This window comes from Pelecanus crispus, chromosome 11, assembly GCF_030463565.1.
Source record: "Pelecanus crispus isolate bPelCri1 chromosome 11, bPelCri1.pri, whole genome shotgun sequence".
In the NCBI taxonomy this organism is placed as follows: Eukaryota; Metazoa; Chordata; class Aves; order Pelecaniformes; family Pelecanidae; genus Pelecanus; species Pelecanus crispus.
In genome coordinates, this window is record NC_134653.1 from 17,907,397 (window position 1) to 17,935,045 (window position 27,649).

The 27,649-nt window shown below is 68.8% G+C and overlaps 3 protein-coding genes across 3 annotated transcripts in view; 2 read left to right on the top strand and 1 right to left on the bottom strand.

Annotated features, from left to right (window-relative positions):
* The first annotated feature begins 3,989 nt into the window (after positions 1-3,989).
* GLIS2 (GLIS family zinc finger 2) lies at positions 3,990-7,080 on the top strand. Its single transcript, XM_075719021.1, has 5 exons — positions 3,990-4,361; positions 4,646-4,822; positions 5,649-5,782; positions 6,066-6,184; positions 6,293-7,080. Exons 1-5 carry the CDS (start codon positions 3,990-3,992, stop codon positions 7,078-7,080), a joined length of 1,590 nt encoding a protein of 529 aa, XP_075575136.1.
* Positions 7,081-9,143: 2,063 nt separating this feature from the next.
* The window catches only part of LOC104032964 (presequence translocase associated motor 16), a 40,888-nt gene continuing 22,382 nt past the window's right edge, over positions 9,144-27,649 (bottom strand). The window contains exons 10-31 of the mRNA XM_075718915.1: positions 16,019-16,073; positions 15,731-15,788; positions 15,488-15,633; positions 14,721-14,816; positions 14,512-14,634; positions 14,250-14,382; positions 13,982-14,157; positions 13,796-13,904; positions 13,605-13,691; positions 13,348-13,490; positions 13,157-13,261; positions 12,949-13,034; positions 12,731-12,872; positions 12,525-12,614; positions 12,308-12,424; positions 12,094-12,229; positions 11,881-11,972; positions 11,701-11,787; positions 10,743-10,908; positions 9,962-10,101; positions 9,467-9,532; positions 9,144-9,301 (exon numbers count right to left, since the gene is read on the bottom strand). Coding sequence (XP_075575030.1) covers positions 9,215-9,301; positions 9,467-9,532; positions 9,962-10,101; positions 10,743-10,908; positions 11,701-11,787; positions 11,881-11,972; positions 12,094-12,229; positions 12,308-12,424; positions 12,525-12,614; positions 12,731-12,872; positions 12,949-13,034; positions 13,157-13,261; positions 13,348-13,490; positions 13,605-13,691; positions 13,796-13,904; positions 13,982-14,157; positions 14,250-14,382; positions 14,512-14,634; positions 14,721-14,816; positions 15,488-15,633; positions 15,731-15,788; positions 16,019-16,073 — 2,440 coding nt within the window. The 3' untranslated portion in view covers positions 9,144-9,214. The remainder of the gene's footprint in view (positions 9,302-9,466; positions 9,533-9,961; positions 10,102-10,742; positions 10,909-11,700; positions 11,788-11,880; positions 11,973-12,093; positions 12,230-12,307; positions 12,425-12,524; positions 12,615-12,730; positions 12,873-12,948; positions 13,035-13,156; positions 13,262-13,347; positions 13,491-13,604; positions 13,692-13,795; positions 13,905-13,981; positions 14,158-14,249; positions 14,383-14,511; positions 14,635-14,720; positions 14,817-15,487; positions 15,634-15,730; positions 15,789-16,018; positions 16,074-27,649) is intronic.
* On the top strand, positions 18,082-25,181 carry VASN (vasorin). Its single transcript, XM_075718319.1, has 2 exons — positions 18,082-18,166; positions 23,153-25,181. Exon 2 carries the CDS (start codon positions 23,163-23,165, stop codon positions 25,179-25,181), a length of 2,019 nt encoding a protein of 672 aa, XP_075574434.1. The 5' UTR covers positions 18,082-18,166; positions 23,153-23,162.

The following is a 27,649-nucleotide window of genomic DNA, read 5'->3' on the forward strand; positions in this document are numbered from 1 at the left end:
ACGGGGGGGGGGGGTGAGGGGGGAGGCGGCGGAGCGCGGGGTTCCCCCGGGGACACAGGGTGGGTGGCGGGGGTGTGCAGAGAGGGGGACCCCCCGCTGCCCACGGGGTGCCGGGGGGGTGGCCGTCACCCGCTGTCCCCCCGCACCCGGGGCGGGTGTCCTGACCTTGGCCGCGGGGCGGGGGCTGCGGCGGGGACGTGCTCGGTGGCTCTGCCCGGTCACGGCCGCCCCTGGGGACCCACCGGTGTCCCCACCGTTTCGGGAGGGTGAAGGGGTGGCTTTGGCCGGGGGCCGCAGGGCAGCCCCGTCCTGGCCCCACGCCGGCGGTGCCACCGGTCACCCCCGGTCCCCATCACTGGGGACTGCCGGTCCCGTGGCCTCGTGGGGCGGAGGTGTAGGGTGCCTGCGCCAGCACGGGCGGGTTTTTGGCGCCGGACTGGGGTGACCCCCTCCCTGAGGCACTAGCAGCGGGGGCCAAGGGCTGCCACAAATTGTCCCCCGTGTCCCCGAGCACTGCTGCAGGGGCTTGTCCCCTGCCCTGCGTGGAGAAACCCCTCTGCAAGTGGCCATCTCCCCTTCCCTGTGCCTTTGTGTCACCCTGCTGTGCCCACATGCCCCCCAAACCGGGGTCCCCGTGCCCCCCCAACCCAGGCCCGTGCGGCTGCCTAGCCTGAGGGTCTGATCCAGCGGGCGAGTGGGGACCAGCCCCACTCCCGTCCCCGCGCGGTCTGGCCGCGTCCCCGTGCAGAGGTGGCAGGGTGGGCGATGCTGGTGGCACCACTGCGGGGGGCTGCTCCCGAGGGGGTGGGCTGGCCTCAGCCCCCCGCCAGGGTCCCCACGCGTCCACAACGGGGGGGACTGTGGCACCGGCCTCGGCTCAGGGACCAGGGGACAGGGGCATGGCCACTCCTGGGGATGCATTTGGGGGCTGCCATCAGCCTGGGCGGTGGGTGCCAGGGGGACGGTGACAAGCCGGAGCCACCAGCAGGACGTGGCCCCCCAGCCCCTGCGGGCACCAGTGGGCTCCGGTAAGGAGCGGCAGTGCCAGTGCCACCCGCGGAGGGACGGGATGGGGCGGCGGGCCCCGCCGTGGCCGTGTTCTGCCAGTGCTGAACGGTGGGGACGGTGACCCGGGCAGCAGGGCCGGACCCTGCAAACCCACCCACGCTGCCCCGGCACGGGGGGCTCCTGGGGCTGCCCGGCCTTCGCGGTGGTGCCAGCCTGCTGCCCTCAGCAGAGCCGGGGGGGGCTGAGCCCTGCCTGCCCGTGGCGCTGGCACCGCTCTCGGCTCGCCGACCCCCGGGGTCACCCCGTCCCCTCTCGGGTGGCGTGGGCATCCCCCTCCACCACCGTCCCCGAGCCCACCGCGCCGCCGGGAAGGCTCTGCCCCACGGCCCGCCCGCGCTATTCCTGGCAGGTTTTGTGCCGCAGCTGGGGCTGGGGGGGGGGGGGGGGCGACACCCCGGCCATGCCAGCAGCGGGGTGGCCCGGAGGGCTGGCACCCCGCCGGCTGCACCGGGGTCACCCCGGGTCCCACAGCCGTGCTGGCTGCCCGGGCAGCGTGGGGGGCCCGGCGGCCCCCGGGGGACCCCAGGCCGGTCGGCAGAGCCGGAGGGGGGGGGCGGCTTCCCCCGCGCCCGGGCTCCGTCCCAGCGGCCCCCGCCCGGGCCGGGAAGCCCCTGGGCCCAGCGCCGCGCCGGACTGGTTTGAACTGGCGCGGCGGGGGGGGGGGGCTCGCCGGGCGGCCGGAGGGGAAGCTGGGCCGGGGCCGGGCTGGCAGCGCCGGCGCGGGCAGGAGAGGCCGGGGGCGGGGGGGGGGGGAGCAGGCAGGGGCCTCGTACGGGGGCCGCAGGTGCCGGGGCGGCCGGGGCGCCGGGCCAAGCCTCCGCGGGGCTCGTCCCCGTCCTGGCGGGGCCCCCGCGGCGCTCCGGCCCCGAGCGGGGCTGGTTCCCAGGAGCGGCGGCAGCGGCGGGGCCGCGCGGTTTGGCAGCTGCCCGCCCGCCCGCCCGCGGCCGCGCCGGGAGCCCTGGCGTCAGCGGCTGGGGGCCCCTTGCCCACCCGCCCCGCCCGGGGCCGGCCGTGGCCCCCCGCCCGGCGCCGCCCACCCCGGGACCCCCCGAACTCCGTCCCCTGGGGACATGGCCACCGCCGTGGGACTGGCCCCGACGCCTTGCCCGGCCCCCCCTGCGGGACCCCCATCTCTGGGGGGGGCTGCCGGGGCCCTGTCCTGCTTCCTCGGCTGGGGGTCCTGCTCCAACATCCCAGCTGTGGGGTCCTGCTCCCTGTCCATCTGTCCTTGAGCTGTGCCGCCAGGCTGTGGGGCACGTGGGGGGGGGGGGGGGGCTGGAGCCTGAGAACCATGGAGGGGCTCGGGGCGGGGACCCCCTACGGGGCAGGCCCTGCTGTGGGGCACAGGGTGAGGACCCCCTGGAGGGCAGGGACCCTGCTGTGGGGCAGGCCCCACGGCCGTGGGGCCTCAGGAGGGCGGCTCTGCCATAAGGGATGGGGCCCTGCTATGGGGCAGGCCCCACAGCTATGGGAGGAGGTGGAGGCTCAGGCAGGGACCCCCCATTGGAGAGGAGGGACCCCACTATGGGGCAGGCCCCGTGGTCACGGGGGGCTCAGGGAGATGCCCCCCCCCGCAGGGCAGGGGAGCCTGCTGTGGGGCAGCTCCTCCTGCCGTGGGAGCTTGGGGCAGGGACCCCCCATGGGGCCGGCCCCACGGCCAGGACGGGGGCACCGCTGCTGGGGGGGGGGGGGTGCAGGCGGGGTGTCCCCCGCCCCGCCGGCCGGGCCCCACGCCCCCCGCGGCTCCTCCGCATTCCTCAGCGTCTGAGCCGGGCTGGACCCCCGCCAGCGCAGGGGGGCCCTGCCGGCGGGGCAGGGCGGGGGCCGGGCCCCCCGGGGCGGGGTGGGGTGGGGATGGGGGCCCCCACCGCCACGTGTGCTGGGTGCGCCGTGCCCCCCCCCCCCCCCCGACATGGCCCCTCGGGTGCCCCCACCCTGCCCTGGGCGATGCGGGTGGCCGGGGGGGCACGGCCGGGGGACCGGTTTGGCGCTGCCGCAGGTCGGGCTCTGTGCTCACTCCTGCACTGAGCTGCCCGTCCTCAGCCGCCCGCTGGATGTATGGCGGCCAAGCCATGGCAGTGGCAGTTTTGGGGGGGGACGACAGGGGTGGGGGCGTGGGGCGGCCTCGCGCTGCGGAGCTGTCACCCTGGGGACAGTGGCATGTGGGGGTTGCGGTCCAGCACCATGTCCTGGGAAGTGGGGGGTGCTCGCAGGCAGCAGCCCTGCCGTGCCGTGCCGTGCCGTGCCGTGCCGTGCCGTGCCGCCGTGTGCCGTGCCGTGCCGCGCCGTGCTGTGCGGCAGGCAGCCCCTGCCCGGCCCCGGCAGGCAGCGGCGTTGGCCGGCGGGGAAGGGGCCCCGGCGGGGGAGGAAGCTCTGCCGCCTCCGGGGCTGGGGCCAGCAGGCTCGGTCGCCCGGGTCACCGCCGGGCTGGTGGCCGCCACCGCCCTCCTCTGCTGCTGGGAAAGGCCTCGCTGGGGCAGGCCCCCGGGGACGGACGGACCGACAGACGGGGGGGGGGGGGCAGAACGGGGACACCGCAGCTCCAGGGCTGCGGGTGCCCTGGGGATTTGGCAATCCCTGGCAAGGTTTGGTAATTGGCCAAGGGGCTGTGCTGGCCCCAGGGCTTGGCGACACGGAGAGGACACACTGGGGACACCGAGGGGCCGCGTGGGCTGGGGGGGGCCCCCGGTGCCGTGCCCTGCCCTTTGCCCGCCGCGGGAGGGGGCCGCGGCAGGGTGGCCGGAAGGGACGGCTTGGCCCCCATGCCAGCGCCGTGGCTGCCGGCACCCGCTCGGCCTCAGGCCCAGAGCAGAGACGGGCATCGCTGCGGGGCCGGGCTGGGGCGATGCCTTGGGTGGCACCGGTGCCCCCCATCCCTGCGGTGACCCCCGTGTGTCCCCCACAGCGCCTGCCCTGGCACCATGCATTCGCTGGAGGAGCCGCTGGACCTCAAGCTGAGCATCTCCAAGCTGCGAGCCGCCCGGGAGAAGCGGGGTCCCCCTGGCCCCCGACCCCGTGGTCCCCAGCGCCCGGATGCCCCGCCGGCCGGGGATGGCCGAGGGGGGAGCCGGGGGGGTCGCCGGGCCGTGCCAGCCTCGCCATCCCCCGGGCTCCTGGCACACTCCAGGCTGGTGGAGCCACGGGACGGCCACTTCCCCGCCGTGCCGGTGGTGGACCTCAGCCTCTCGCCCCGCTCCGGTGGGGAGTCTCCGGCTGGCAGCACCTCGCTCTCCCCGGAGCGCCAGGGCAGCGGGGACCTGCCTGGCCCCCTCACCCCCCACGTAAGTACAGCCGTGTCCCCCCCGCCCCGAGGTGTGCCCAGTGGTGGGAACTGTGCCCGGGACGGTGCTCCTGACCTCGGCGGCGTGCCCACTGCTGCCGGTGACACAGCCCCCCTGCAGTGCGTACCGCACCTGGGGGTCAATGTCCTGCCCGGCCCCCCCGTGCCCCCCAAACCATCCCTGGGGTGGCCCCTGGGGGGGGGGGGGGTATGTCTGGGGGGTTCTGGGGTCTCTGGGGGTCTCCATCTGGCTCAGCCCCGTCCCCCACTGCCCCCCCCCCCCGGGCTCTGCTCCAGGATTTCCAGTCCCTGCGCTACATCGACGGCCTCTCCAGCTCCTTGCAGTTCTTCCTGCCGCTGGGGGCGGGGGGGGCCCTGCACCTGCCCCCCGCTGCCTTCCTGCCCCCCAGCAAGGAGAAGCGCCTGTCCCCCGAGCTGCCCCTGCCCAAGCAGCTCGTCTGCCGCTGGTCCAAGGTCAGCAGGGAGGGCTGGGGGGGCCATGGGGTTAAGGGGCTGTGGGGTGAGAGGAGGGGTTATGGGGCTGGGGGGTCCATGCAGATGCTTTATGGGGCTGGGGGTGGTGATTGGAGGCTGGGAGACCAGGCAGAGGAATTGTGAGGTGGGGGGGGGGGGCACATAGGGGCATTTTGGGGCCAGGAGAGGACATGGGGCTGGAAGGCCATGGCAGAGGTCTGTGGGGCTTGTGGGGGGAGATATGGGGCTGGGGGGCACACACCCCCTGGGGTCAATGTTCTGCCTAGCCCTCCCATGCCCCTCGATCCCAGTGGCATCCCCAGGGTGGCCCCTGGGGGGGTGGGGTATCTCTGGGGGGGGGCAAGTGGGGACAGCTGAGGGGGGGTGATGGGCAGCTGGGGCCGTGTAGGGTGGATGGGGCTTTGATATGGGGCTGGGGGGGATGTGCAGATGCTTTATGCATAAAAGGCTGGGAGACCATATAGGAGCACAGCGAGGGTGGCGGGTGGGAGTGGGGGGGCCACGCAGGGGCATTTTGGGGCTGGGGAAGGGATGTGGGGCTGGAAGGCCATGGCAGAGCTCTATGGGGCTTGCGGGGGGCAATGTGGGGTTGGAGGGGGGCTGATGGGGAGCTGGGGGCCATGCAGGGATGCTGGAGGGGTTGTGCAAAGGGTCATTTCCATCTCCCCAGATGCTGGTGCTGCTGCGCACGGGGTACGGGTAGGAGCTGGGGGGGGTGAGGGGCAGGGGCTGGCCCTGGTGGGGGTCCCGGCTTCCCCCTTGCCCACCCCACCAGGCCCCCTCACCCCCAGCCTCCTGCCCGCAGTGCAACCAGTTCTTTGACCTCCTGCAAGACCTGGTGGACCACGTCAATGACTTCCATGTCAAACCCGAGAAGGACGCGGGGTACTGCTGCCACTGGGAGGGCTGCGCCCGCCACGGCAGGGGCTTCAACGCCAGGTGGGCAGGGGGCGGCTCCGGGCAATGGGGGTGGCCTCTGGGGTCCCTGGGGGGCTGCTCTGAGTCGCTGTGGGGAGACAGGAGCCCAGCACTGGGGGCTGTGCAGGGGGAGGTCTCCATCCTCCCAGCAGTGCGAGGTGTGAGGTCCTGGGGGTGAGGGGGGCAGGATGACTGCGCTGGCCTGGGTGTCCCTGTCCCCCCCACCCCATAGCCAGGGCACAGGGACAAGAAGATGTCCTGGGGGCTGGGGCCATCCCCCATGACATCTCCCGGACCCTGGCAGGTACAAGATGCTGATCCACATCCGGACGCACACCAACGAGAAGCCGCATCGCTGCCCGACCTGCAACAAGAGTTTCTCCCGCCTGGAGAACCTGAAAATCCACAACCGCTCGCACACAGGTCAGCGCCGGCCACCGCGCTTGCCCAGGGGGGTGGGGGGTGGCAACACAGGGGACCCTGCAGGGCTGGCTGTGCCCCTGGCAGACCCGGTGCTGTGCCATCCCGCAGGCGAGAAGCCCTACATCTGCCCCTACGAAGGCTGCAACAAGCGTTACTCCAACTCCAGCGACCGCTTCAAGCACACCCGCACCCACTACGTGGAGAAGCCCTACTCCTGCAAGATGCCGGGCTGCCACAAGCGCTACACCGACCCCAGCTCTCTCCGCAAGCACATCAAAGCCCACGGCCATTTCGTCTCCCCCGAGCACCCGGAGATGCTCAAGGTCCACCCACCTCCCAAAACGCCCCTGGGTTCGGCGGAGATGCCCTACGTTAACGGGGCACAGCTCGTGATCCCCAACCCTGCCGCCCTCTTCGCTCCCCCGGGGCTGCCGGCCTTGCCCATCCCTTTGGCGCCGGCACCGCTCGACCTCAGCGCCTTGGGCTGCGGGGCTGCCGGTGCCCTGCCCGCCCTGCCGGGCCCCGTCCTGCCCCTCAACGGCGGCCCCTTGAACTTGGCCAAGAGCCCGCTGCTGCCCTCGCCCTTCACGGCGGGGCTGGGGCTGCCCGTCATGTCGCTGCTGGCCGGCGGGGCCAAGGCCGAGGGGGATAAGGGCAGCGGGGCCGAGGGGCGGCTGCCCAAGGTGGGCAAGGGGCCGGAGAGCCGGAAGGAGAGGTGCGAAAGGACGGAGCCGGGGCGGCTGCGGGGCCCCCCCGAGAGCCTGGCGCTGCTGCCGGGGGCCGTGCTCGACCTCTCGGCCGGTGTCAGCTCGGGGGGCAGCCCCGAGGCGCTGCCGCCCGGCTGGGTGCTCATCCCCCCCGGCTCCCTGCTGCTCAAACCCGCCGCCGTGAATTGAGGGGCCCGACGATGCCCGGGGCCAGCCGCCGGCCCGTCGGGCAGATCCCGCTCCTGGGGGGGGGGTGGGGGATATCGCCCCCTCCCCCCATCCCCGGCGGGACCTCGCTTGCGCTTTTAACTGTCACGAAAGAAGAACGGACTCTTCTGAGAAAAGCAATAATCCCTCGGCGGCCGGAGCCGGCCGTGACCCTGCACTGGGCGGCCCCGGGGGTACGGGGGGGGTCCCCCTGCTCCCCCCCGGCCTGGGCAGCTGGAGACGCCGCTATTTATTTCTCAACCAGCCCCCTGCTCTGACGGGGCCCCAGTTGGGCTCATCCGCTGCTGCCGACTCGGCATCTCCCTGCCCGGGGCCGGCGTGGGGGGCCGCAGCCCCCCGCCTTGGGGACAGTGGGGTGACAGCTCGGGGACTGACCGCGCCCGCAGCCCCGAGCTGCGCCCAGCCGTGCTGTCCGACCCCACCTGGCCGGCACGGCCACGGGCAGGGCCGTGGCCACGGCACCTCGGCGCGGTCCCTGCCGTGCCAGGCCCAGCTGGCTGGGCACATGCCGGCCCGGTGCCTGCCCGCATCCCTCCTGCTCCGCAGCCGCCCTCGTCCCCCGCCGCCTCCCCGGCCCTCCCCGTGACAAGGCACACGGCTGCGTGTGCCGCTCACCGTGCCGGCTCCGTGCCGGGGCAGAGCCACCCTGTTTAGCTATGTTCATACCTAACCATGTACCGCAAGCGCATGCAGGCAGCAGGCAGCGCGGGCAGGACTCCAGGCGCCGGCAGGGCTGCTGCCGGCGGCACGTTGGCACCGGCTGGCATGGCACCCGCTCCTCGGGACGTGCCGGCCCCCCCAGCGAGGTTCCCCGATGAGCCACGGGGCAGCGTTGGGGTGGGCAGGGTGCTACCCTAGTGCCAGGAGCGGGCAGCGTGCCCAGCCTCTGTGCGGGCAGAGCCCAGAGCCTCCCCTGGCACATGTGGGGGGTCCCACCGTACCTCCCGCTGCCGGGCAGGACCTCCGCCCACAGCTTTCTCTGAACTGGTGGGGGGTGTATCCCCAATCTTGCCCTCTCCGGGCTGGAAGGAGCCCCTGGCCACGCGCGCCCCGCGGGGAGCCGGTCTCCCTGCCCTCACCCTCCTGGGGCCAGGGCGCGGCAGCTGCCCGGCGCTGCCACAGCCCCAGCATGGCCACGGGCCATCGACCAGGCCGCCCCGGCCGGTGTACGGTGTACGTCTCCTCGCTCCTTCATCAGTTTGTTGTTGCACATTCCAGGACATCAGTATTTTAACGGTCTCGAAGTGCCTTTCTATCGTAGTTTCTGGGTTGTTTTTATTTTCCTCCTGTTGGGCTCCATCGCTGTTAGCATAGCGTTTAAGGACTGCAGAAGTAAGAGATAAGCTAACGACTATAACACTATATTCCTCCAGGGGAGAGGAAGTTTATTAAGAAAACAATAAAGTGAAGTTGAAGTAAGTTCCTGTTTCAGTCCGCGATGGTGGTGCGGGTCACAAGAGCCTGAGGTGGGGACAAAGCCAGGGGACAGAGGGGTGCTGGAGGTGATGGGTGCGATCTCGGGGGCACGGCTGACTCTGCCTGACCCGCCGGTGTGTCCCCACGCTCCTGGTCAGGCAGCCTCGGTGCCAGTGAAGCCCTGCCAGGGTTGTGAGATGAGGCGTGGGTGGGGACAGCTCAGTGTGTGTGTGTGTGTGTGTGTCCGCCACGGCCCCTTGCCCCAGCCCAGCAGCTGTCCTGGCTGCCTGCCTGCGGTGGGAGAAAGGTAACGGTGCTCCCGGCATTCCCATGGTACGGAGCCAGAGGCATCCGTGCGCTCAGGCCAAGAGCATCCAAACCCACCACAAAAATAGCTCCTGCAGCCTCCCCGGGTGCCATTTGAGCCCTGGCAGCCCTCAGTGCCCCAGGAACACCCCTTCTTCCCCAGCCACCTCCCTCCTCCTCCTCCCCAGGGCGAAACCCAGCCCCGCCAGCCCCTCGCAGGAGCCGAGCCCCTCTGGGGCAGCAGGCAGAGGTGGGCAAGTCCCCTCTTCCTCCCTGGGGTGCAGAGCAGCCAGGCCAGGCGCTGGAGAACATAGTATTTATTGGCTACCTATAAGTTAAGGGCAAGGGACACGGGGCGTGGGGGTGGCAAGAGTCACGTCTCAGCTTTCCACCCCTTCTCCTTCTCGTCCTTGGCCTGGATGCGGAGCTCCTCATCCAGCCGCTCCTTGGCTCTCACCACCTGCAGGACAGAGGGACAGGGTGACATGGAGGGACAGGGCTGCCCCCTCCCCTCCCTGCCTCATCTGTGGTGACGCTCGGGCTCTGCTCTCTCCCAAATCCCAGGCAGGGGAAGGTGCCGAGGGCAGGGCCAGCGCAGCTCCCGTCTTCTGCTCCCTTTGCTCACCTTGGACTGCAGGTAGAAGGAGCCTCCCACCGACTTGTCGTTCACCTTGAACAAGTGGTCGTAGTTCTGCCGAAGAGTAGTTCCCCATCACATTCATCCCCTCCACCCTCCCTGGCCCTGAACCCCAGCAGCCTCCCGCTCCCCACAGTAGTGCTGGAAGTGACGAGTGTGATCTCAGGGACACGGCTGGCTCTGCCTGACCCCCAGCAGGTCCCCACACTCCCATTGGGCATCTCCAGGGAGGCCATATCCCCTCCCCCGAGCAGCACCACTGGGCAAATGCGAGGGCCAAGCCTGGTGAGCTGCTAATGCCTGCAAGCTGCTGGTACGCTCCTCCAGCTGGGGCAGGGAAATCTCAAAGTGTGATTAAGTGAGCCTGGGACAGCACCCACATTCCCTCCAGGGACCAGTCGTCACCCTTACACCAGGCAGCAGACGTGGGGAGGGCAAGGCCCTGCCAGCACTGTCTCTCCCTGGCTCTGAGGGAGCCTCTACCTTCTGGATCTCCTCTGGGTTGAGGTTTGACACGTTGAGGATCTGCTGAGCTTCCTGGAGGCTGATGCCGATGATCCTGGATGCAGCGGCAGACTGGGGCCTCTCCGAGCGGCCTCGTGCATCTGCTGCTGCTCGGCTCGCTGCCCGGAGACACCAAGAGCGTGAGTCCCCCCAAAGCTGCCCCCCCTGGGACCCCCAGGCCTCAGGTGGGGGCCAGACAGCAAAGCCCATGGGCTCTGAGGTGCTCAGACCCAGTTCCACCCTTCTGCCTTCCTCATGCTGCCTCCAGCTCACGCGGGTCACCTGGATGAGGTCCCTGGTGCTGAGGAGGTGGCAGGAACTTGGGGAGCACTCATTTGCTGTCAGCGCCCACAGTGAGCCAGGCTGCGGGCAGGCAGAAGCCGGCAGGGCAGGGCTGGGGCTACCATGTCCCAAGGAACCATCCGGCTCTGCCCTTTGGGGCTGCTGGGATGTCTCGGAGGCTGGCATTGGTGCTGGGTCCAGGCCGGTGCCTGGGATGGCTGCTGGGAGCCTGTCCCAAGCTGAAATGCCCTTAGGCTGGCACCAGGATGTGGGTGACCCCTGCGACAACCCTGGCAAGCGTCCGCCCGGGCACAGCCCCGGGGGATGGGGAGCAGCGGGGTGCCCTGGGGAAGGGGATGGGAAGGGGGTGCGGCCGTGCCCCGGGCAGGGGTGGGGATGCCATGTGGTGCCCAGCACCGCGGGCACGCTCTGCACAGGGAGCAGCGCCCCACGCCGCGGGCAGCAGCTCGGCTCGTACCTGCGAACTCCTGGCGCAGCGCCCGCATGAAGGCCCGTCCGACCACCTGGGCCCCCACCAGGATGATCTGCGCCAGGTACTTGGCCTGCGGGGACACCCTGCTGTCACAGCCGCCCCGGGCCCCGTCCCCAGGCGGGCCCTTTGCCCTGTCACCTCTCCCCGAGCGCTGCCCAGACCCGGCCCTGTCCCCCCAGAACCAGCTTCCTCGCACCTCCCCGGGCCCTGTCGTCCCCCCGGGCCCTGCTCAGCATCAGCCTCCGCCTCCCCGGGCCCTGTCCCCCGCACCCCCCGCCCCGGCCCGGCCCCGCCGCCTCCCCCGTCCCCTCTCACCATGGCCCCGCCGCCGCTTCCGCCCCCGGCGGTCACGGGGTCAGGGAGCGAAGGGCGCAGCGGCCACAGAGGCGGCGGCAGCGCGGGACGGAGCGCCCCCTCTCACGGCACAGCGCCCCCTGGCGACCGCGCCGCCCCGGAGGGCCCGCCGCTGGCTGGCCGGGCTGCGCTGCGCATGCGCCGAGGGCGGCGAGGCCCAGGCCGCGCCCCCCCCCCCCCCGGTCCCGTGGGGCCCCCCCGAGCCGGTCCCCGGCCCCCCCGACCCGCAGTCACGGCAGGAGACGGGGGCTGCTGCAGCGGCTTTAATAGCGGGGCCTGCCCGCGGTGGGCATGGGGCTCAAGGCCGCTGCCTGGCCCGGTGCGGGGCGCGGCCCTCGGCCCTGCAGCGCCTCCCCTCAGCTGGGCCGGGCCCCGCCGCGCCGCCTCCTCCTCCTCCTCCTCCTCCTCCGCCTCCGCCTCCTCCTCCTCGTCATCCTCCCTGCCGGGTCCGGGCGGGTGCGAGGGTCCCCGGCGTAGTCCTCGGGGTACCGGGGTCCGGCCTAGTCCTGCGGCAGGCCCGGTGGGGGTGAGGGGCGCGGCGGGGCAGGACCGGCCCCGGGGGTCGTGTCCCCCCCCGCCCCGCACTTACCCACTCATCCTCGTCCACCCCCTCGAAGGAGTCCTGGGGCAGCGGGTCGTCCCGGTTGCCCAGCCGGGCCACCATGGCACTCAGGAGCTGCAGGGAGGCAGGGCAGAGCCGTGGGGCCTGGGGCATCGCCCCCAGCCCAGGCCCTGTGGCAGGGTGGTCCCGGGGTGCCCCAGCACCCACCTCCTCCTTCTTCTGCTCGTCAGACTTCTCTTCCAGGTACACGGACGCAGGGACAAACTTCCGCGCCGGAGCCTCCTTCGGGGCCTCGCTCACTGGCAGAGCAGCGTTGCCGTGGGGCAGGAGGGCTTTGCCCCACGGCTGACACACACACACACACCCCCCCACACCCGTCCCCGTGGGCCCAGGACCCTCGCCCTGTCCCTCTGCACCCACCTGGCGTCATGTTGGCCGGCCGCAGGCTGGCACAGCGCTGCTGCCTGTCCTCCCCCGCCAGCCAGGTGCTGCTGCTGAGGGCCGGCTCCCACCACACGCGGGTCGGTGGGTAGATATCGTCCTGGAAATACTCCTTCTGTGGGGGCAAGGGGCACTGAGGGGGGATCCCCCTCCTCCTACCTCCCCCAAACATGTCTGGGTCCCCGCCAGCTACCTTGACACGTGGCACGTGGAAAGCCACCGGCTCGAGGGTGCTCTGCCCCAGGCGCAGCGCCCGGGCAAACTCCACCTCCCGCACCTCGCATGCAGTTTTGGGCAGGAAGACGAAGCCCTGATGGAGTGGAGGCATGAGCGGGGCCTGCCGCGGGTCTGGCAGCGCAGGCAGGGGGATCAGGGACAGGGAGCGTGGCCCCGGCAGGCCCCGCCTTTACCTTGTGGGGTTCGTTGGAGGTGAAGCTGTTGCACTCGAGGAAATACGGGGGCTCAGGCGTCACCTCATAGAGGAAGACTCTGGTGTCACCCTGGGGATGGAGTGAGATGCGGGCTGGCAGGGGGTGCACGGAGGGTCCCTCTGCACTGTTGGGGTGCTGTAAGCAGGTAGCCCACCCCATTTTTTGGGGGGGGGGCAAAACCTCACCTTGCCAGTGAGGAAGACAACACTGGTATCCTCATCATAGAAGGGGAGGAGGGTGGAAGGGGCCACGTCGAGGCCGAGGACAGACAAGGGTCCCTCGGGCAGAGCCCCTGCCCGATACAGGAGGATCCTCCTCTCGCTGCGGCTGTGGGGAGGTGACAATGGGGGGGGGCACGGTGTCCCTTGGGGACCCCTGCCTTGGCGTGTGTCCCCCTCTTTACCTATCAAAGCCGGACACCAGGAGGTAGTCGCCACCGCAAACCCAAACCAGGCGCGCTCCACGGCCCCCCTCGGGACCTGGACCCTCCTGCATGGGGTGATAGTCACCCTGCCTGCTTGGAGAGAGCTGGGGGTGTGGGCAGGGGCCCGCGGGGGGGGTCCTGCCCGCACCGCCAGCTCTCCATCCCATCCCCGCTGCTGAGATCGTACCTGTTGAGGCTGAGGGCTGCGCCGGGGCTCATAGAGCCGTATCCGGCTGTCTTTGCTCACTGTTGCCAGCTTCTTCCCATCAGGGCTCCAGGCCAGACTGAAGATCTGGGGAGACGGATGGGGTTTCCCCTCCGTGCCCTCTGCCTGGCCAAATATGCCCCTCGGGTGTCCCCAAGTCTGTCATCCCTTACCTGATCAGTGTGCCCCTGCAGGCACAAGGCTTCCTGCCCGGTGCTCAGCTCCCAGATCCGCACCGTCATGTCATAGGAGGAGGAGACCAGGAGATCGGACGCCACGGGGTGGAAGCGGATGGAGTAGATCTTCTCCGTGTGACCTGGTAAGGATGAGTGGTGTGTGGCCGTCCCTGCCTGCGCCAGGATAGGGACACTGCCGGGCTGGCTTGTCCCCAACATGAGGTGCTCGGTGTGCCTCCCTGCACACCCCTCACCTCGGAGGACAGTTTCGGGCTCCTGCAGTGTCTCCTGCAGCCCTCCCTCGGGGATCCGCCACAGCCGGATCTTGGCGTCTTCACCCGCTGTGGCACCGAAACAGATGGGCAGTGGTTAATTAAGCCAGTGATTTGGTGTGCCCAGTGCCGGGGAATAGCCCAGCACCCTCCCCCAGGGACGGTGTGCATACCAACAGCAAGGCGCCGGGGGTTGAAGGGGTCCCAGGAGAGGTCGGCCACTGCCACGCCGTTCTGGATGGTGGGCACGGCCGTGTCGGGGAGACGGCCTGGCTTGGAGAGCTGGGGGAGAGACCCAGGGGGTTACTGGCACTGTGCCCACCGGCGCTGTGCCGGCCGCCGCGCTGCGCTGGGGGTACCTCGAGGACAGCGATCTGGCCACCGGCGGAGAGCAGGGGGAGGGCGACGCGCTGGTGGTTGGCGCAGAAGCCGTCGCACTCGCCCGGTGTGGTAAGGCTGAGCCCCCGCAGGTTGGTGAGGTGGGTGTCGCGGTGCAGCACCCTGCCCTGCACGTGCCGGAAGCGGGAGCTGGGCCCTGGTGCAGGCGGGGGACGGGTGAGTGCCCCGGGTCCCTCCCCGGCACAGCCCCAGCCAGGGGACGCCAAGCCCACCCCGCCACCCGCTCACCCAAAATGCTCTGCAGCGACTTCTGGCTGGGGCTGCTGGCAAAGCCACTGGAGGGGCCGGTGCTGGCCGAGAGGGAGGTGGCGGCGCTGCCCGGCGAGGCCAGTGAGGATGGCGAGGAGTAGCCACTGCACTCCTATGGGAGAGAGAGCAGGTGGGCAGGGGGTCCGGTGTCCCAGCCCTCCCCTTCCCTTCAGGATGAGAGCAGCAGGGACACCCTGACCCCTTGGCACCCCTGGCACACTCCCCGGCACCCCATGCTCACGCTCCGGTCAGTGTCAGCATCGGCGGAGCTGGCGTTGGCTGCCTGTAGCTGGGTGCAGGCGATGATGGGGGAGCTGAAGGTCTCCGTGGATCTCCGTGCGGGGTGCAGGCTCACCCTCCCCACCTGCTGGCGGGCAAAGCGGTGGGCAGGGGCCAGTGGCAGCCCCAGGCGATGCCACTGGCAGGGACACCCCCCTGGGTGACACTGACCTGCTGGCTGTCCCCTGCCCACCAGGCCTGAGCACTGGTGGCTGGCAGCGTCCCGGCACAGTCAGGGAACAGATCCTCATGGAAGTCCTGGATGGACTGCGGGAGAGGGGTCAGGGTGAGGTGGCTGTACCCAAAACCCCGCAGCCCCTGTCCCGCTGCCAGCTGCCACTGCCTGGCCTGGGGCACCTCTGGGCACCCCTGGGCACCCCTGAGCACCCCAGCCCCTCCGGCCATGGAGCCCCGTCCCCGCGAGCTGCACGCGGAAGCCTGTAGGTGTCAGACGCTGCCTGGCGTTGGGCTGCCTCGTGCACCCCTGAACGCAGCCAGCATCCGAAACAGCACCCAGCTCCCAGCATCACGGCTTGCAGCACCCAGCCCCAGTGCCCATGTTTCAGCACCCAGCCTCTAGCTTTAAGCACCCAGCATTCAGGATCTGGCACCCAGGATCCTGCCTCCAGCACCCAGGCTCTGCTACCCAGCACCCAAATTTCAAATGCTTTAAGCTGCTTTAAGCACCCAGCATTCAGGTTCTGGCACCCAGCACCCACTGCACAACAGCACCCAGCAGGTAGCATCCAGCTTTCAGGATCCACTCTCCAGCACCCAGCATCTTGCATGCAGCACCCAGCTTCCCAAATCCAGCACCCAGCAAACCCAGCCTCCGTTACCCACCATCAGTACCCAGCACCCACCCTCCAGCTCCATTACCCACCATCAGGACCCTGGTTTCCCTCCTCTCCTGCTCTCCCGCAGCCCCCCCCCCTTACCTTGCGTGGCACCAGGTAGCTGATGGGGACGAGGGCGGTGTCAGTGAGCTGCAGGATGCGGAGCACCTCGCAAGCCATGACGTCCAGGGCCAGGCGCGGCACGGCAGCCAGGCCCCGCGTGCTGCCCTCTGTCCGGCACTGGGTCACTGGGGGACAGGCAGGGCAGGCATGGGGCAGGCAGCGCAGGCAGGAGCGAGGCCCCCGGGGCTGCTGGCAGCCCGGCGTGGGACATATCCTGCTTACCCTGGGTGAGTGCCGGCTGCGTGGGTGCCACCTCGAAGCAGTACAGGAGGTTTTCTCCCTGGAAGAGAGGTGGAGGGGACAGGGCATGAGCGGGGCTGTGGGGAGCACCCCACCGCACCCGCTGCACGCTCCTGCACCTCACTGCACCCCCCTGCACCCTGCTGCTCCCACATGCACCTCGCTGCACCCCACTGTGCCCTGCCGCACCCCATCACACCCTGCTGCACCCCACTGCATTGTCCTGCATCATCCTGCACCCCGCTGCACCCCGCTGCCATGGGACCTCACCTTCCCCGCCAACACCAGCAGTCCCGTGTCAGCGTCATACAGCGGGATGGCTGCCCTGCAAGGGAAGGAGGGTGCTGAGCCGGGGGCACCCATGGCACAGCACCATGACAGCCGTGGGGCCGGATCCTGCACCTTCCCCCACTGGTGCACACCCCAAACCCCGTCCTGGAGAAGCGCAGAGCAGGATCAGACCCTGCCTATGGCAGGAAGGCAGCGCCAGTGCCAGGGGGGTGCCCTCAGTGTGCCAGGCTGCTCCCCTGACTTACAGCTCTCCACGGCACCACCCTCGCCATCCCACCCCGGGGTGAGGGGTTTGCAGCGGGACGGCGCCGCCAGCACTGCTGGCCACTTCCAGCCCCAGCTGCATGGTGCCTGCCGCGAAGCTCTGCCCAGCCGCGGGGCATCCCTCTTCCAGCTCTGCACCCTGCGCCCTGCACCCAGCGATGGCACCTGGCCCCGCTCAGGGAAGCCATCGGCACCTGCAGGGGAGCCCTGGGGCTGGCCAGGCCGGCTCGGCCAGTTTGGGGCGGGCGCATGGCGCACCCCGCACCCCGCACGCCTCACCGGGCACCTGCCGTGCCAGCCAGCCCCGGGAGTGCCCTGTGGCCAGGGCTGTGCCAGATGGAGCGTGTCCCTGCTCCTTGCCCTGCACCCTGTCCCAGCCTGCGGCCCAGGGGTGCTTGGTGGCCGGAGGGGACCGTGGCTGGGGGCACGCTTGGTGGCCGGAGGGGACAGCGGTCAGGACATGCTCAATGACCAGAGGGGACCATGGCTGGGGGAATGCTCAGTGGCTAGAGGGGATGATGACCAGGGGGATGCTCGGTGGCCAGAGGGGACCATGACCAGGGCAATACTCGGTGGCTAGAGGGGACGGTGGTGATGAGGAGCACAGAGCCACCTCTCTGCCTTCCCTCGGCAGGGGCGGAGGAGGGAGCTCCGCAGGCAGCTCTGAGGAGAACAAAGGGACAATCTGTTGCTTTTGGGTTGACATTTCTGTGGCTGTGTTGAGGGCAGGGAACTGTGCTGTACCATACTGTGCCGTTTTACACCGAATGACTTTGAGGAAATATGGCAAAACAAAAGCTGTGCTGCGCTCCAGCCCTGGCAGCTCCCCATGGCAGGGACACCCCGTGGCAGGGACACCCTGGTGCTGCCGCGGGTTGTCACGGGGTGGCTGGGCAGCACAAGGGACAGCCGTGGCCGGTACGGCACGGTTCTGCCCCAGGACTGTTGGCACAAGGGAGGCAAACACCGCTGGAGTGGCCATGGCAGGCTGCGGTCGCTGTCACCAGCACTGCTGCCGCTGCTGGGGTCCAGGGTTGGGACAAGGGCACCCTGGGTGCCTGGTTGTCCCAGCCTGGCCTGTGCCGTCCTCGCACCGCCAAACAGGGAGCGTTGTTCTGTGGCGCTCGGCACAGCTCTCCTGTCACCGGGGCATGAGGGCAGCCCTGCAAGGGCCACCCACTGCCCCGCTGCCCCCCAGCAGGCAGTGGCAGGGGCTCTGCGGATGGCAGGGGCACGGGGGTACCGGTGTACCAGGGCACTGGGGCCCATGGGTGCTGGGGTCCCCAATTATCCTGGGTACACTGGATATTGGGGTCCCTGGGAGTGCCAAGGACACCCAGCCCCTGATGTTACTGGGGGTTCCAGGGGATGGTGGAGGTGCCAGGGATGGCAGGGGTCCCGTGGATGCTGGGGATACGAGGGAGATGCCTATACCTGTACCTACCCCTGTACCTATGTGTATACAGACCAGGGATGCTGGGATCGCAGGTACCCCGGCCCCAGGGATGTTGGAGGTCCCTTGGGGTCCCTGGAGGGTTCTGGGGTCCTGGAGCTGCCAGAGGTCCCGGAGCTGCCAGGGGTCTCAGGGGTCCCGGGGGTCCCGGAGGCCCCGTGGAGTCCCGGAGGTCCCGGGGGTCCCGCCCCGCGTCGGGCCCCAGGTGCGCAGGGGGCGGAGCCTTCGGGGCAGCCATGCCCCACCCCTCCTCCCCGGTCCCCTGCAGCCAATGGGAAGGCGGCGGGAGGGCAGGCTCCGCCCCCCCGTGGTTTTAAAGCCGCCCCCCGCGCCTGGCGCCGCCAGAGAGGGGAGCGCCCGCCCGGCCGCCGGCTGCTGCCGCCATGGACTGACCGCCCCGGCCCGCCCCGGTGAGTCCCGCGTCCTCAGCGCCGCTGCCCCGGCTCTCCCCTCGCCGCGGGTCCGGGGGCTCGTGGGGCAGCGGCCCACGGGCGGGTGGGGGCTCTGCTGGGCACCCGGGGGCTCAGGGGGGTGGCGGGGCCGAGGGGGCCCGGTGGGCCTCGGCTGGGCCACGGTGCACCTCGGCTGGGCCACGGTGCACCCAGGGCCGGCAGCCCTCCCCGGGTGGCAGGGTGTCACCCAGGCCTCGGCTGCAGGCAGGGCACCCGGGGCCAGCACCTTGCTCCAGGCCTCGGTGGGGGGGTCGGTGTGCCCTGCTCCTCTCCACCCCGAGGCCTTGGCTGAGCCAGGGGCACCCAGCTGTCCCTCACCTGGGCGGGTGGCAAGGCCTCAGCCCGGCTGGGATGAGGGTGCAGGCAGAGCCCCAGGTCCTGTGCCCCTGCCTGTGTCTATACAGACATGGGATGCACCGGGGTCTGGCTTGGGGACCCCGGCCTGGTGCTGCTCCTGTCACAGGGAAGGGGAGAGATGTGGCTGGGGCTTATGTGGAGCCTGGCTCCCTTCAGCTGTGACCGGGTGGCTGTGACCCACCCTGCCAGCAGAAGGGTTCCAGGACCCCCACAGGACTGGCACGGTCCTGAGCTGATCCTGTGCTCACCCTGTCCCAGCAGACGTGGCAGCAGGGCTCGCCCTTCAGGGTCAGGCAGAGGTGGGAGCTGCTGGCAGCAGTGTCCACCACCACTCTCCTCAGCGGAGGGCTTGGCTGGGGTGGGGTTTGGCTGCCCTGGCCCTGCCTGTCCTCAGGGGCCAGCATCTGAGGTCACTGACCCACTGTGGGGCTGAGCGGGGTCCCCAGGCAGCGCCGGCAAGGGTTTCCCCCCGGCTGGCGCAGAGGGACCCGTGCCAGCAGGGCCACAGGCCAGCCTGGCCGCCGGCCGGCGGGGATGCCCCAGCGCCTTTCTTGCCGCCAGCTTCCTGTGCGCTTCATTGTCACCCGGTGTGCGTTGGGATGCCAGCCCCCATCACCCTCTCTGGGTGTGACTTTGGGCCACCGTGGGGTAAGTGTCCCTTGCCTGGCTCCTTTCTGGGCTGGCAGCTGCCACGAGAGCCAGCGCATCCCAGCATGGATGCTTCAGTTCTAAGACCTCTCTTCCCAACCAAAAAACACCCCTGGTGTCCCCCTTGACACCCACTCCTGCTGATGTGCCCCATGCCAGCAGGTCTCATCCTGCTGGGACTGGGGCAGCCAGACTGGCCGTCGTGCCGCTGCCCACACGGCACTGGGCAGTGCCGCTGTCAAGGATGACACTAATTACTATTTTTCCCCACACCACACCAAGGCCGGGTGGCCTTGCCGGGTGGCCCTGATGCAAGCACTGCCTGCCCGGCTGGCTTTGCCGGCGGGACGCGGCAGGAGGAAGCACTCCGGGACAGCCGCAGCCGCCCCAGTCATGCCATAGGAATCTGGCTGTGCTGCCGGGTCCACGCGTGGCAGCATCACCAGCCTCCTCCCAACCTCCACCGGCGTTGGGGCTCCTCCGGAGGCGGTTTGGCTGCTAGTAAAGCGGCTCTGCTGGTTTTTCTCCTTGCCGGCACCTGAGCCGGGGAGCGCGGCCGGGTCAAAGGGGCAGGAGTGGGACCGAGGGGCCAGCAAGTGCCCTGGGGAATGCAATAACCAGGCCTGCATTCCTCCGGGGCTGCTGCGGAAACTTTAATTAAATAGGGAGGGGAGCCCAGGAGGAGGTGGGAGCTGCAGCGGCGCAGGGTGGGTTGAAGGGGAGGAGGATTAAAGGCTTAATCCTGTATCCCCGCTGCCCAGGCTGAGTCTTGGGAGGGGGCATGTGCTGAAATGGGCTTGTTTTGGGGGGGTGTAAAGGAGGGGAGCAGTGCCTGCGTCCCACCTGGTGAAGGCACTGCGTCCCTCCCTGCGGTGACGGGGAGAGAGCCCAGGGCCTGGCTTCATGCAGGGTCCCCATCCTGCCTGCGCTGGTGCCCGCTGGCTGAGGAGGCAGCCCACCGGCTTGGCTGCCTGCCGGCAACAACGGTGGCTTTGTTCGGTTGCAGGGCCTCGCTCACTGGTGCGGGAAGGGACATCCCAGCCGTGCTGGGTTTCCCGGGAAGCACGGCTGTGTCCCTGAGCAGCGGGGAAGGGCAGGGACCCCCGGCAGGCTCCCCCGGCCCTTCCTGTGCAGGTGTCACTCTGCGGCGCAGTGACAGCGTTGGCCTCGTCCCTAAAACACATGGCAGGTGCGAAGCGGGGCGACTCCCACCAAATCCCTTGCCCTGGGCAGGCAGCGGGACGGCTCGGCCCCGGGGGCTGCAGGCAGGGAGGGGGGACACGATGCTCCCACCCCAGCAGGCTGGCAGGGAAAGGCTGAGCCGGGACTGGGGGAATTCAAGCCCAGATCCTCCCCGCAGCCGGAAAATATGAATAATTCGGCAAATATCTGCGGTGCAGGCGCAGGGGAGGCCAGCCAAGGCAGCAGCAGGCTGCTGGCAGGGCGTTCCTAACACCTCCAGCAGAACCGAGGCCCCCTCTCCACCCTTGGGGACCCCCCCTGGGGACCTGGGGAGGCTGTTCCCCTGCCCCCCATTTCGGAGGGGTGAGCACCCCAGCGATCCTGGGCCAGGTTAACCCATCACTGCCTTGAAATAGCATCAGGGTGTGAGGGCGGGATGCCGGCGTGTGCCGGCGGAACGGGGTGATGCCAAAGGAGAGGTGGTGGAGGCGTGCGGGTGGAGCAACCGTGCTGGCCTGCCTGGCGCCCGTGGCGAGGCAGGGATGCGTGGCCGCGGCCAGGCCAGCCGAACCTGCCTGGAGCGGGGAGCCTGGCAGGCGGGGAGGGGAGGAAATGCCAGCATAATTAAAGGGACGAGAGAGACTTGGAGTCAGCAGCTGGTTGCAGCACGGGACACGTCAGCGAAACCCGACCCTGGCATTGCAAAACCAGCCCTGGCCTCGCCAGCCTCCCGCAGGCCTGGCCAGGCTCCGGCGCTGCCCACCCGGGCGGCCTGGCATGGTGGCAGCACCGCGGGCATGCCCGGTGCCCTGCGCCTGGGGCTTTGCCTGCCAGCCAGTGCCTTCAGGCTGCTGGAGGCACCTCGAGGGCTGGCACGGCAGTGAGGGGTGCTGGGTCTGCCCCCAGCCCCCTTGGCCTCAAAAAGTGCTTCACAAGGGCTCCATGACGCTTTTTCGGCTCTGCTCGTTCCTCGTGCCAGGCACCAAAGGCTTGGCCGTGATGTGGGGGTGCTGTGGGACCCCACAGCGGCATCAGCAAGGGGGTTGGGGGCTGAGCCGGGGGTGCCAGGGAGGGGACTCTGTGACGGTGACCCTCTGGACATGGCACGGCTCCTCCCTGGCGCTGGGGGGGGGTGCTGACGGCATGGGTCACGGCGGGGCAGGGCCAGTTGGGCCAAGTGACTCAGGCAGCTGCGGTGACCCTGCCCAGCAGCATGGGCGCACCCCACCCTCGGGTGCACCCCACCCTGGGGGGGGCCCACCCGGGGAAGAGGCGAGGATGGAGCCAGCCGCTGTGTTAACCCTGTCCGGCTGTGGGTGCGCGCCGGTGCCTCTGTGGCACGGGAGGGCTCCGCTGGCCAGGGACGCACCACAGGGGGAGACGGCACGGATCCAGTCCCTCCTACAGCCGCCGGTGCAGGATGTGGTGTCCCTGCACCGGACAGGGCCCCCCACAGCGGAGGGGCGGCTGGGGCAGGCGGCACGTGCTGCTGTGCGACCCGGCAGCCCCCCGCACACGGCGGGGGCCCCATGTGAGTCGCAGGGGGGGTTTGTCTGGAGCTACGAACAACTCAGAGCAGAGGAGGAGGTAGCCAGGGCTGGGGAAGGGGCTGGCAGGGCAGGGTGCTGGTGGCACCCTCACCTCCAGCAGCCTGGTGGGGTTCGCCTCTTCCCTGCCTGAGGATCCCCCTCTGCCACCCCCATGTGACCCTGAGATGGGCTGGCAGGAGACATCGGTCCCCGGCCCAGCCCCAGGTCCCGCTGCCACCCCCTCACCCATGCTAATTAAGAGTATCATTAAAAGGGCTGAAAGACAGGGTTGAGAGAGGAGCCAGCCGCCTCTGAAGCAAGGACATGGGCTGGGGCAGGAGTAGTTACAGCCTCACTCACCCCAAGAGCATCTTCCCCTCCATCCCAGTCCCCATCTCTGAGGGATGAGGATGCAGCCCAGGGTGCTGTGCTGGGTCCCCAGGGTGCCAGCAGGAAGGGGAACAGCAAGGTGACCTGTGGCCCCAGAGGACAGGAGCTGGCCTGGGGGTGAGTACGAACCCTGGGACTCTGCAGGGCTGCAGCCGGCTCTGAAGGGCACAGGAGGGACCTGTGGGAGCAGGGGAGCACCCAGCCTGTGCCCGGGCCACCTCTGGGTGCCTCTGCCTCTGAGGGTAGTGCTACTGCTGGCGATCTGGGCAGGAGCAGACCCCGTGGGTGCAGCTGCTGGGACGGCAGCACAAGCAAAGGGTTAAGCAGTGCTCGGTGTGCCGGGATCCCACCCCCTCCGCTGGCTCCCAAGCCAAGCGGTGCCTCTGCTCTGCATCCCCCGTGTTTGATTTGCACCCTGCTGAGAGCAGCCGGGGAGGTAGGGGCCCTTGCCCTGCTGTACTGGGTCTCTGGTACCAAGAGGCCAGGCCAAAGCCGGTGGGACGTGTCTCATGGTAGGGCTTGGGGTGTGCAAAAGTACCGTGTCCCTAAATTCTGGGGGCCTGGGGAGAGGCAGAGCATGGGGCTGGGGTGGGCAGCCCCTGTTCTTGCTTTGTCCTGGGCCTGAGCAGCACAGAGGAGGCCGGAGCCTGGCAGGAACTTTCCCACTCCCTCCATGGTCCCTTTGGGGCCGGAGGGTCCTGGGCAGGGCACGGGGAGATGGCTCTCACTCCCCAGCAGCAGTGCAGGGGGTCTGAGGCACCCCACAGCCCTGCCAGCCTGGGGTCCCCCCCCAGCAGGGCCTGACCCCTAACCTTGGCTGGGTTTCTCTCTCCCGCAGAGCTGACACCATGAACCAGCTGATCCTTTGCACGCTGCTTCTCTTGGCCGCCGGGGAGCTGGCTGGGGCATGTCCCACAGGCTGCCAGTGCCAAGACCCCAAGACCATCCTGTGTGCGGCCAGACGGGGACAGACCGTGCCCCGGGGGCTGCCCCCCAACACCCTCTCCCTCTACGTCTTTGAGAATGGCATCACGATGCTCAGCGAGGACAGCTTTGCGGGCCTGCATGCCCTCCAGCTCTTGGACCTCTCACAAAACAAGATCACCAGCATCCAGAAAAACATCTTTCAGCCCCTGACAGAGCTTGTCAACTTGGACCTGTCCTCTAACCAGCTGCAGGAGATCACCAATGAGACCTTCCATGGGCTGCGGCTGCTGGAGCGGCTCTACCTGCAGAGGAACAGGATCCAGCACATCCATGCTGCTGCCTTTGACACGCTGGAGAACCTGCTGGAACTGAAGCTGCAGAACAACCAGCTCTGGGCTGTGCCCCCCCTTGACCTGCCCAACCTCCTGCTGCTGGACATCAGCTGGAACAAGATCCCTGCCATTGCACCAGGGGCCTTCCATGCCGTCAACATTGAGTCCCTGAAGATTGCGGGGCTGGGCCTGACGAGCTTAAATGAGGAGCTCTTCCAGGCCCAGAACAACCTCCATGAGCTGGATGTCTCTGATAACCTGCTGGAGCGTGTCCCAGCGGTGCTGCGGCGGCTGGGGAGCCTCACCAAGCTCAGCCTGGCTGGCAATGCCCGCATCTCCCAGCTGCCGGCAGAGGACTTCCACAACCTTCACAACCTCCAGGAGCTGGACATCAGCAACCTCAACATCAACACCATCCCTCGGGATTTCTCCAGCTTCTTCCCCAGGCTGCGGGCCATGACGGCCGCTGGCAACCCCTTCAACTGCATCTGCCAGATGAGCTGGCTGGTGCAGTGGGTAAACGCCAGCAGTGTGGTCCTCCGGCGGCCCGAGGAGACGCGCTGCCACTTCCCCCCAAAAAACTCTGGCAAGCTCCTCCACCACCTGCAGTACGCCGACTTCGGCTGCCCCACCACCACTACCACCACTGCCCCCACCACCCCACGCACCACCACGCTGCTGCTGCCTGCACCGCTCCCCACCAGCAGCCGCCCGGCGCCGCAGCCCAGCACTGCTGCTCCCACCCTGGGGGCCAGGGCCCCCCGGGGCAGCTCCACGCCGGTGCCCTTCAGTGGCCCCCCGGCCCCCACCAGCCCCCCGCCGCCCATCTGTCCCCCTCGCACGTGTCTGAACGGTGGCACCTGCCACCTGGGTGCCCAAAACCACCTGGAGTGCCTGTGCCCAGAAGGTTTCGCTGGGGTGTACTGCCAGGTGGAGGTGAGGAGGACGACGCTGTCCCCAGCCACACAGGCCCCGCTGCCCAGCCGGCGGATCAGCATCGCGCAGGTCAGCAGCACCTCCCTCAAAGTGGACTTGCAGAACTACGTCCAGTCCAAAATGCAGCTGAAGGGCATCCGCTTGAGCTACCGAAATCTCTCCGGGCCAGACAAGCGGCCGGTGATGCTGCGTTTGCCGGCTTCGCTTTCTGAGTACACAGTGCGGGCACTGAAGCCCAACTGCACCTACCGGGTCTGCATCGGGCCCCTGGGGGAGAAGGTCTCCAAGGAGGAGCACTGCGCCGAGGCACAGACCTTGCCGGTGAGCCACCAGCAGCACTCACCCGTCACCCAGAGCAAGGACAGCAACCTGACCCTGATGATTGTCCCCGCGCTGGCTGCTGTGCTGCTGCTGGTGGTGATGGTGACTGCTGGCACGTACTACCATCGGCACCGCCGAGCAAAGGCACACGCTGGCACCGGGGTGGACGCCAGCCCACTGGAGCTGGAAGGGGTGAAAGCCTGCCTGGAAAATGGGGATTTGAGCAGCCACGGCCGCAAGGTGCCAGAGGCGGCAATGCTTTCTGGCGGCTCCGAGTGCGAGGTCCCACTCATGCAGTCGCACTACCCCAGCAACAACAACACCCCGGGGCTCAAACCCTCCTATTTCTGAGCCAGATGGGACAGGGCTGCCGGGCAAGGGGAGCCCTGGACAGATGAGGGTTGAGCTCCAGTGGCAGCACCCAGCCGTGTCCCTCCGGGGCGAGGAACGGTGAGGAGTTAACTGAATTAAGGCAGAAAAACCCCAACCCCATAACGTGCAATTTCTGAGAGGCTGCCATGCTTCGGGAGGAGACACTAATTTTACCGCTCAGTGCCTTGATTCCTGTGACTCTACGTAGAACGTGGGTGACGAAAGAGATGGGGTTTGGGTTTTTAATTTGGGGTTTGGGTGGGCTTTTTTTAGCTACTGCTAAAAAGAAAGCTGCCGGTGACTCGGCTAAGGGACGTCCACGTGCTGGTAACAAGGGTCCTTTAGCGGAGCATGGCCCATGACTCTCAACTACCTGGAAGCTGATGTGAGCAATAAGGCCCTGCCGAGGTGCTGGGACCCTCGGGACCCTTGGGCCAAAGGAAGTGGCGAGCAGGCAAACCGGGAATTGAAGCTTTAAGAACTCGGAGAGAATATTTATACACAGTTATTTCCCATTTCTGCTGGGAAAACTTTTTTCTAGTACAGGTTTGTGTACATCTGTTTTGTAAGGCAGACCAGAAGGGTGTCATTTTGTAAAAAAAAAAAAAAAAAAAAATTAAAACAACAACAATGAAAACCTCTGCGCAGCCTTGAGCACTTTTGAAGGCGCTGCCCATCTCACCCTGGCTTGCGGGCAGGGGTGCGGGCAGCACAGCGTGTCCCCTGCGGAGGAGCGGGAAGGTCGGCCACGTTGTTGTTGGCGTGTGCCGGGATGAGTCAGGGTGATGGAGGGGGGAGTTTTCCTGGCTCTGGGCGGGGGCACTGAGGAGGCTTCATCCCCATGCCGCTGCCCCCCACTGCAGGCGCTGAGGAGGTGTTCCCAAAACAGAGGCCACGGGTTTCGAATCAGCCCCTGCCCTGCGCATCATCCAGCCTTACTTCATCCCTCCCGCCTGCCAGATGGCTCCGGGGCCGGCTGTGGGACAAACAGCCCAACCCAAACTCCATAACCTCCTGACGTCACCCCTGGCGGCACTGGGACCCCCAAAGCGCCTGTGACAAGTGTCAGCCTGCTTGGTCCATGCAAACTGGGGGCTGCAGCCAGAGCCAAGGCTCAGGGCCCCTGCAGTGAGCCCCCACCGCCCAGCCCCGGGAACAGCCAGTTTCGTGTGTTGGCCCCGGTGGGGAGGGCTGGGAGCCGGCGCTCGGCAGGTTCCGGCTGCCAAGTGGTTTCTGCTCCAACCCTCTGGTTTTAATCGTTTTCCAATCCTTTATCTTTCGGGCTGGAATTTTCCAGGTTGGGGCCCTGCCCACCGAGGTGTGTTTGATTTGGAGAGAATGAGCAAAAGCGGGCTGAAGCGCCACGGCTGCCGCCAGCAGAGCCGAGGGTCACCACCGTGCCGCGCGAGCTGCTGGCCGCACTGGGGCTGGCGGCTCTTTAGCAGGCACCGCTCTGCCGCAGGATACGGCCCTGACCCCGCAAGTGCCCCGGTCCCGCTCGCCTGGGGCCGACGGCGGGAGGGAGCGGCTCTGGATGCAATTAGGGGCGCGGGGCAGCGGCGGGGGCCGTCTGGCGCGGCCCCCCCGGCTCCCAGGTGGGCTTCCGGCAGGGCTGGCTCCCATTAGGGCCGGCGCAGCGGCAGGAGGGGCCCCTCGCCGGCGCGGGCGGGCCGGTGCGATGGCCACGCTTGCCCGCTCAAAGGGCCCATTGTGGTCCTCTCCCCACAGATTTTTCAAATTAACATCCCAAATTCCTCTGAAAATTGCTGCTGTGTAAATATTTTCACTGCAAGCTTTGTATATTTTCCAGCCCTGTGAGGAGGAGAGAAAAGTCCCTGGCGGAGCTGTGGCCTTGTGCCGGGTGCCTCTGGCCGGCCGCTGCTGCAGCCCCCCAAGCCCGGCCGGGTGCAGGGTCGGTCCCAGCGTGTCCCCTCGCCCCCCTGGCCCCGGCACCGGGCTGCAAGGGACCGGCAGGAGGGACCTTGCAGGGGCCCTTGAGCCCCTTCCCTCCTGGCCCCTCGCCTTCCCTCCTGCTGCTTGGCTTCGTGATGTGCCCTTCCCCTAACAAAGCCGTTTTCCCCCATTTGCAATTAGCTGGAGGTTTGCAGAGGACCCCCACGTGCCAGGTGGGTGCTGGGGACCCCCATGGCTCCTTGGCAGGTCCTGTCGCTCCAGGGGGACTTCTGGGTTGGAGATGCCATACCGGCTGTCCTGGCACGGCAGGAGCAAAGCGAGACCTTGGCTTTGGCAGGTGCAGCGCAGCCAGGAAGCCCCAAGCCAAGGTTTTTGGCACCGGCCAGGGAGGTGCGGGGAAGGGGCCGCACTGCAGCCAGCCGTGGCCACGCAGGGAAGGGGCCGGAGCAGCATGAGGGGACAGCAGGGCTCGGTCTCTGCACAGAGATGTATGGCGATGCTGCGGCCAGGGCAGGGCGTGGTGCCCCGTGGGG

Bases quoted from the DNA above. Each gene is read 5' to 3' on its own strand.
- GLIS2 (XM_075719021.1), top strand. From the start codon at position 3,990: ATGCATTCGCTGGAGGAGCCGCTGGACCTCAAGCTGAGCATCTCCAAG. The intron at 4,823-5,648 runs GTCAGCAGGGAG...TCCTGCCCGCAG, and splicing joins TCGTCTGCCGCTGGTCCAAG to TGCAACCAGTTCTTTGACCT. The intron at 5,783-6,065 runs GTGGGCAGGGGG...GGACCCTGGCAG, and splicing joins GGCAGGGGCTTCAACGCCAG to GTACAAGATGCTGATCCACA.
- VASN (XM_075718319.1), top strand. From the start codon at position 23,163: ATGAACCAGCTGATCCTTTGCACGCTGCTTCTCTTGGCCGCCGGGGAG.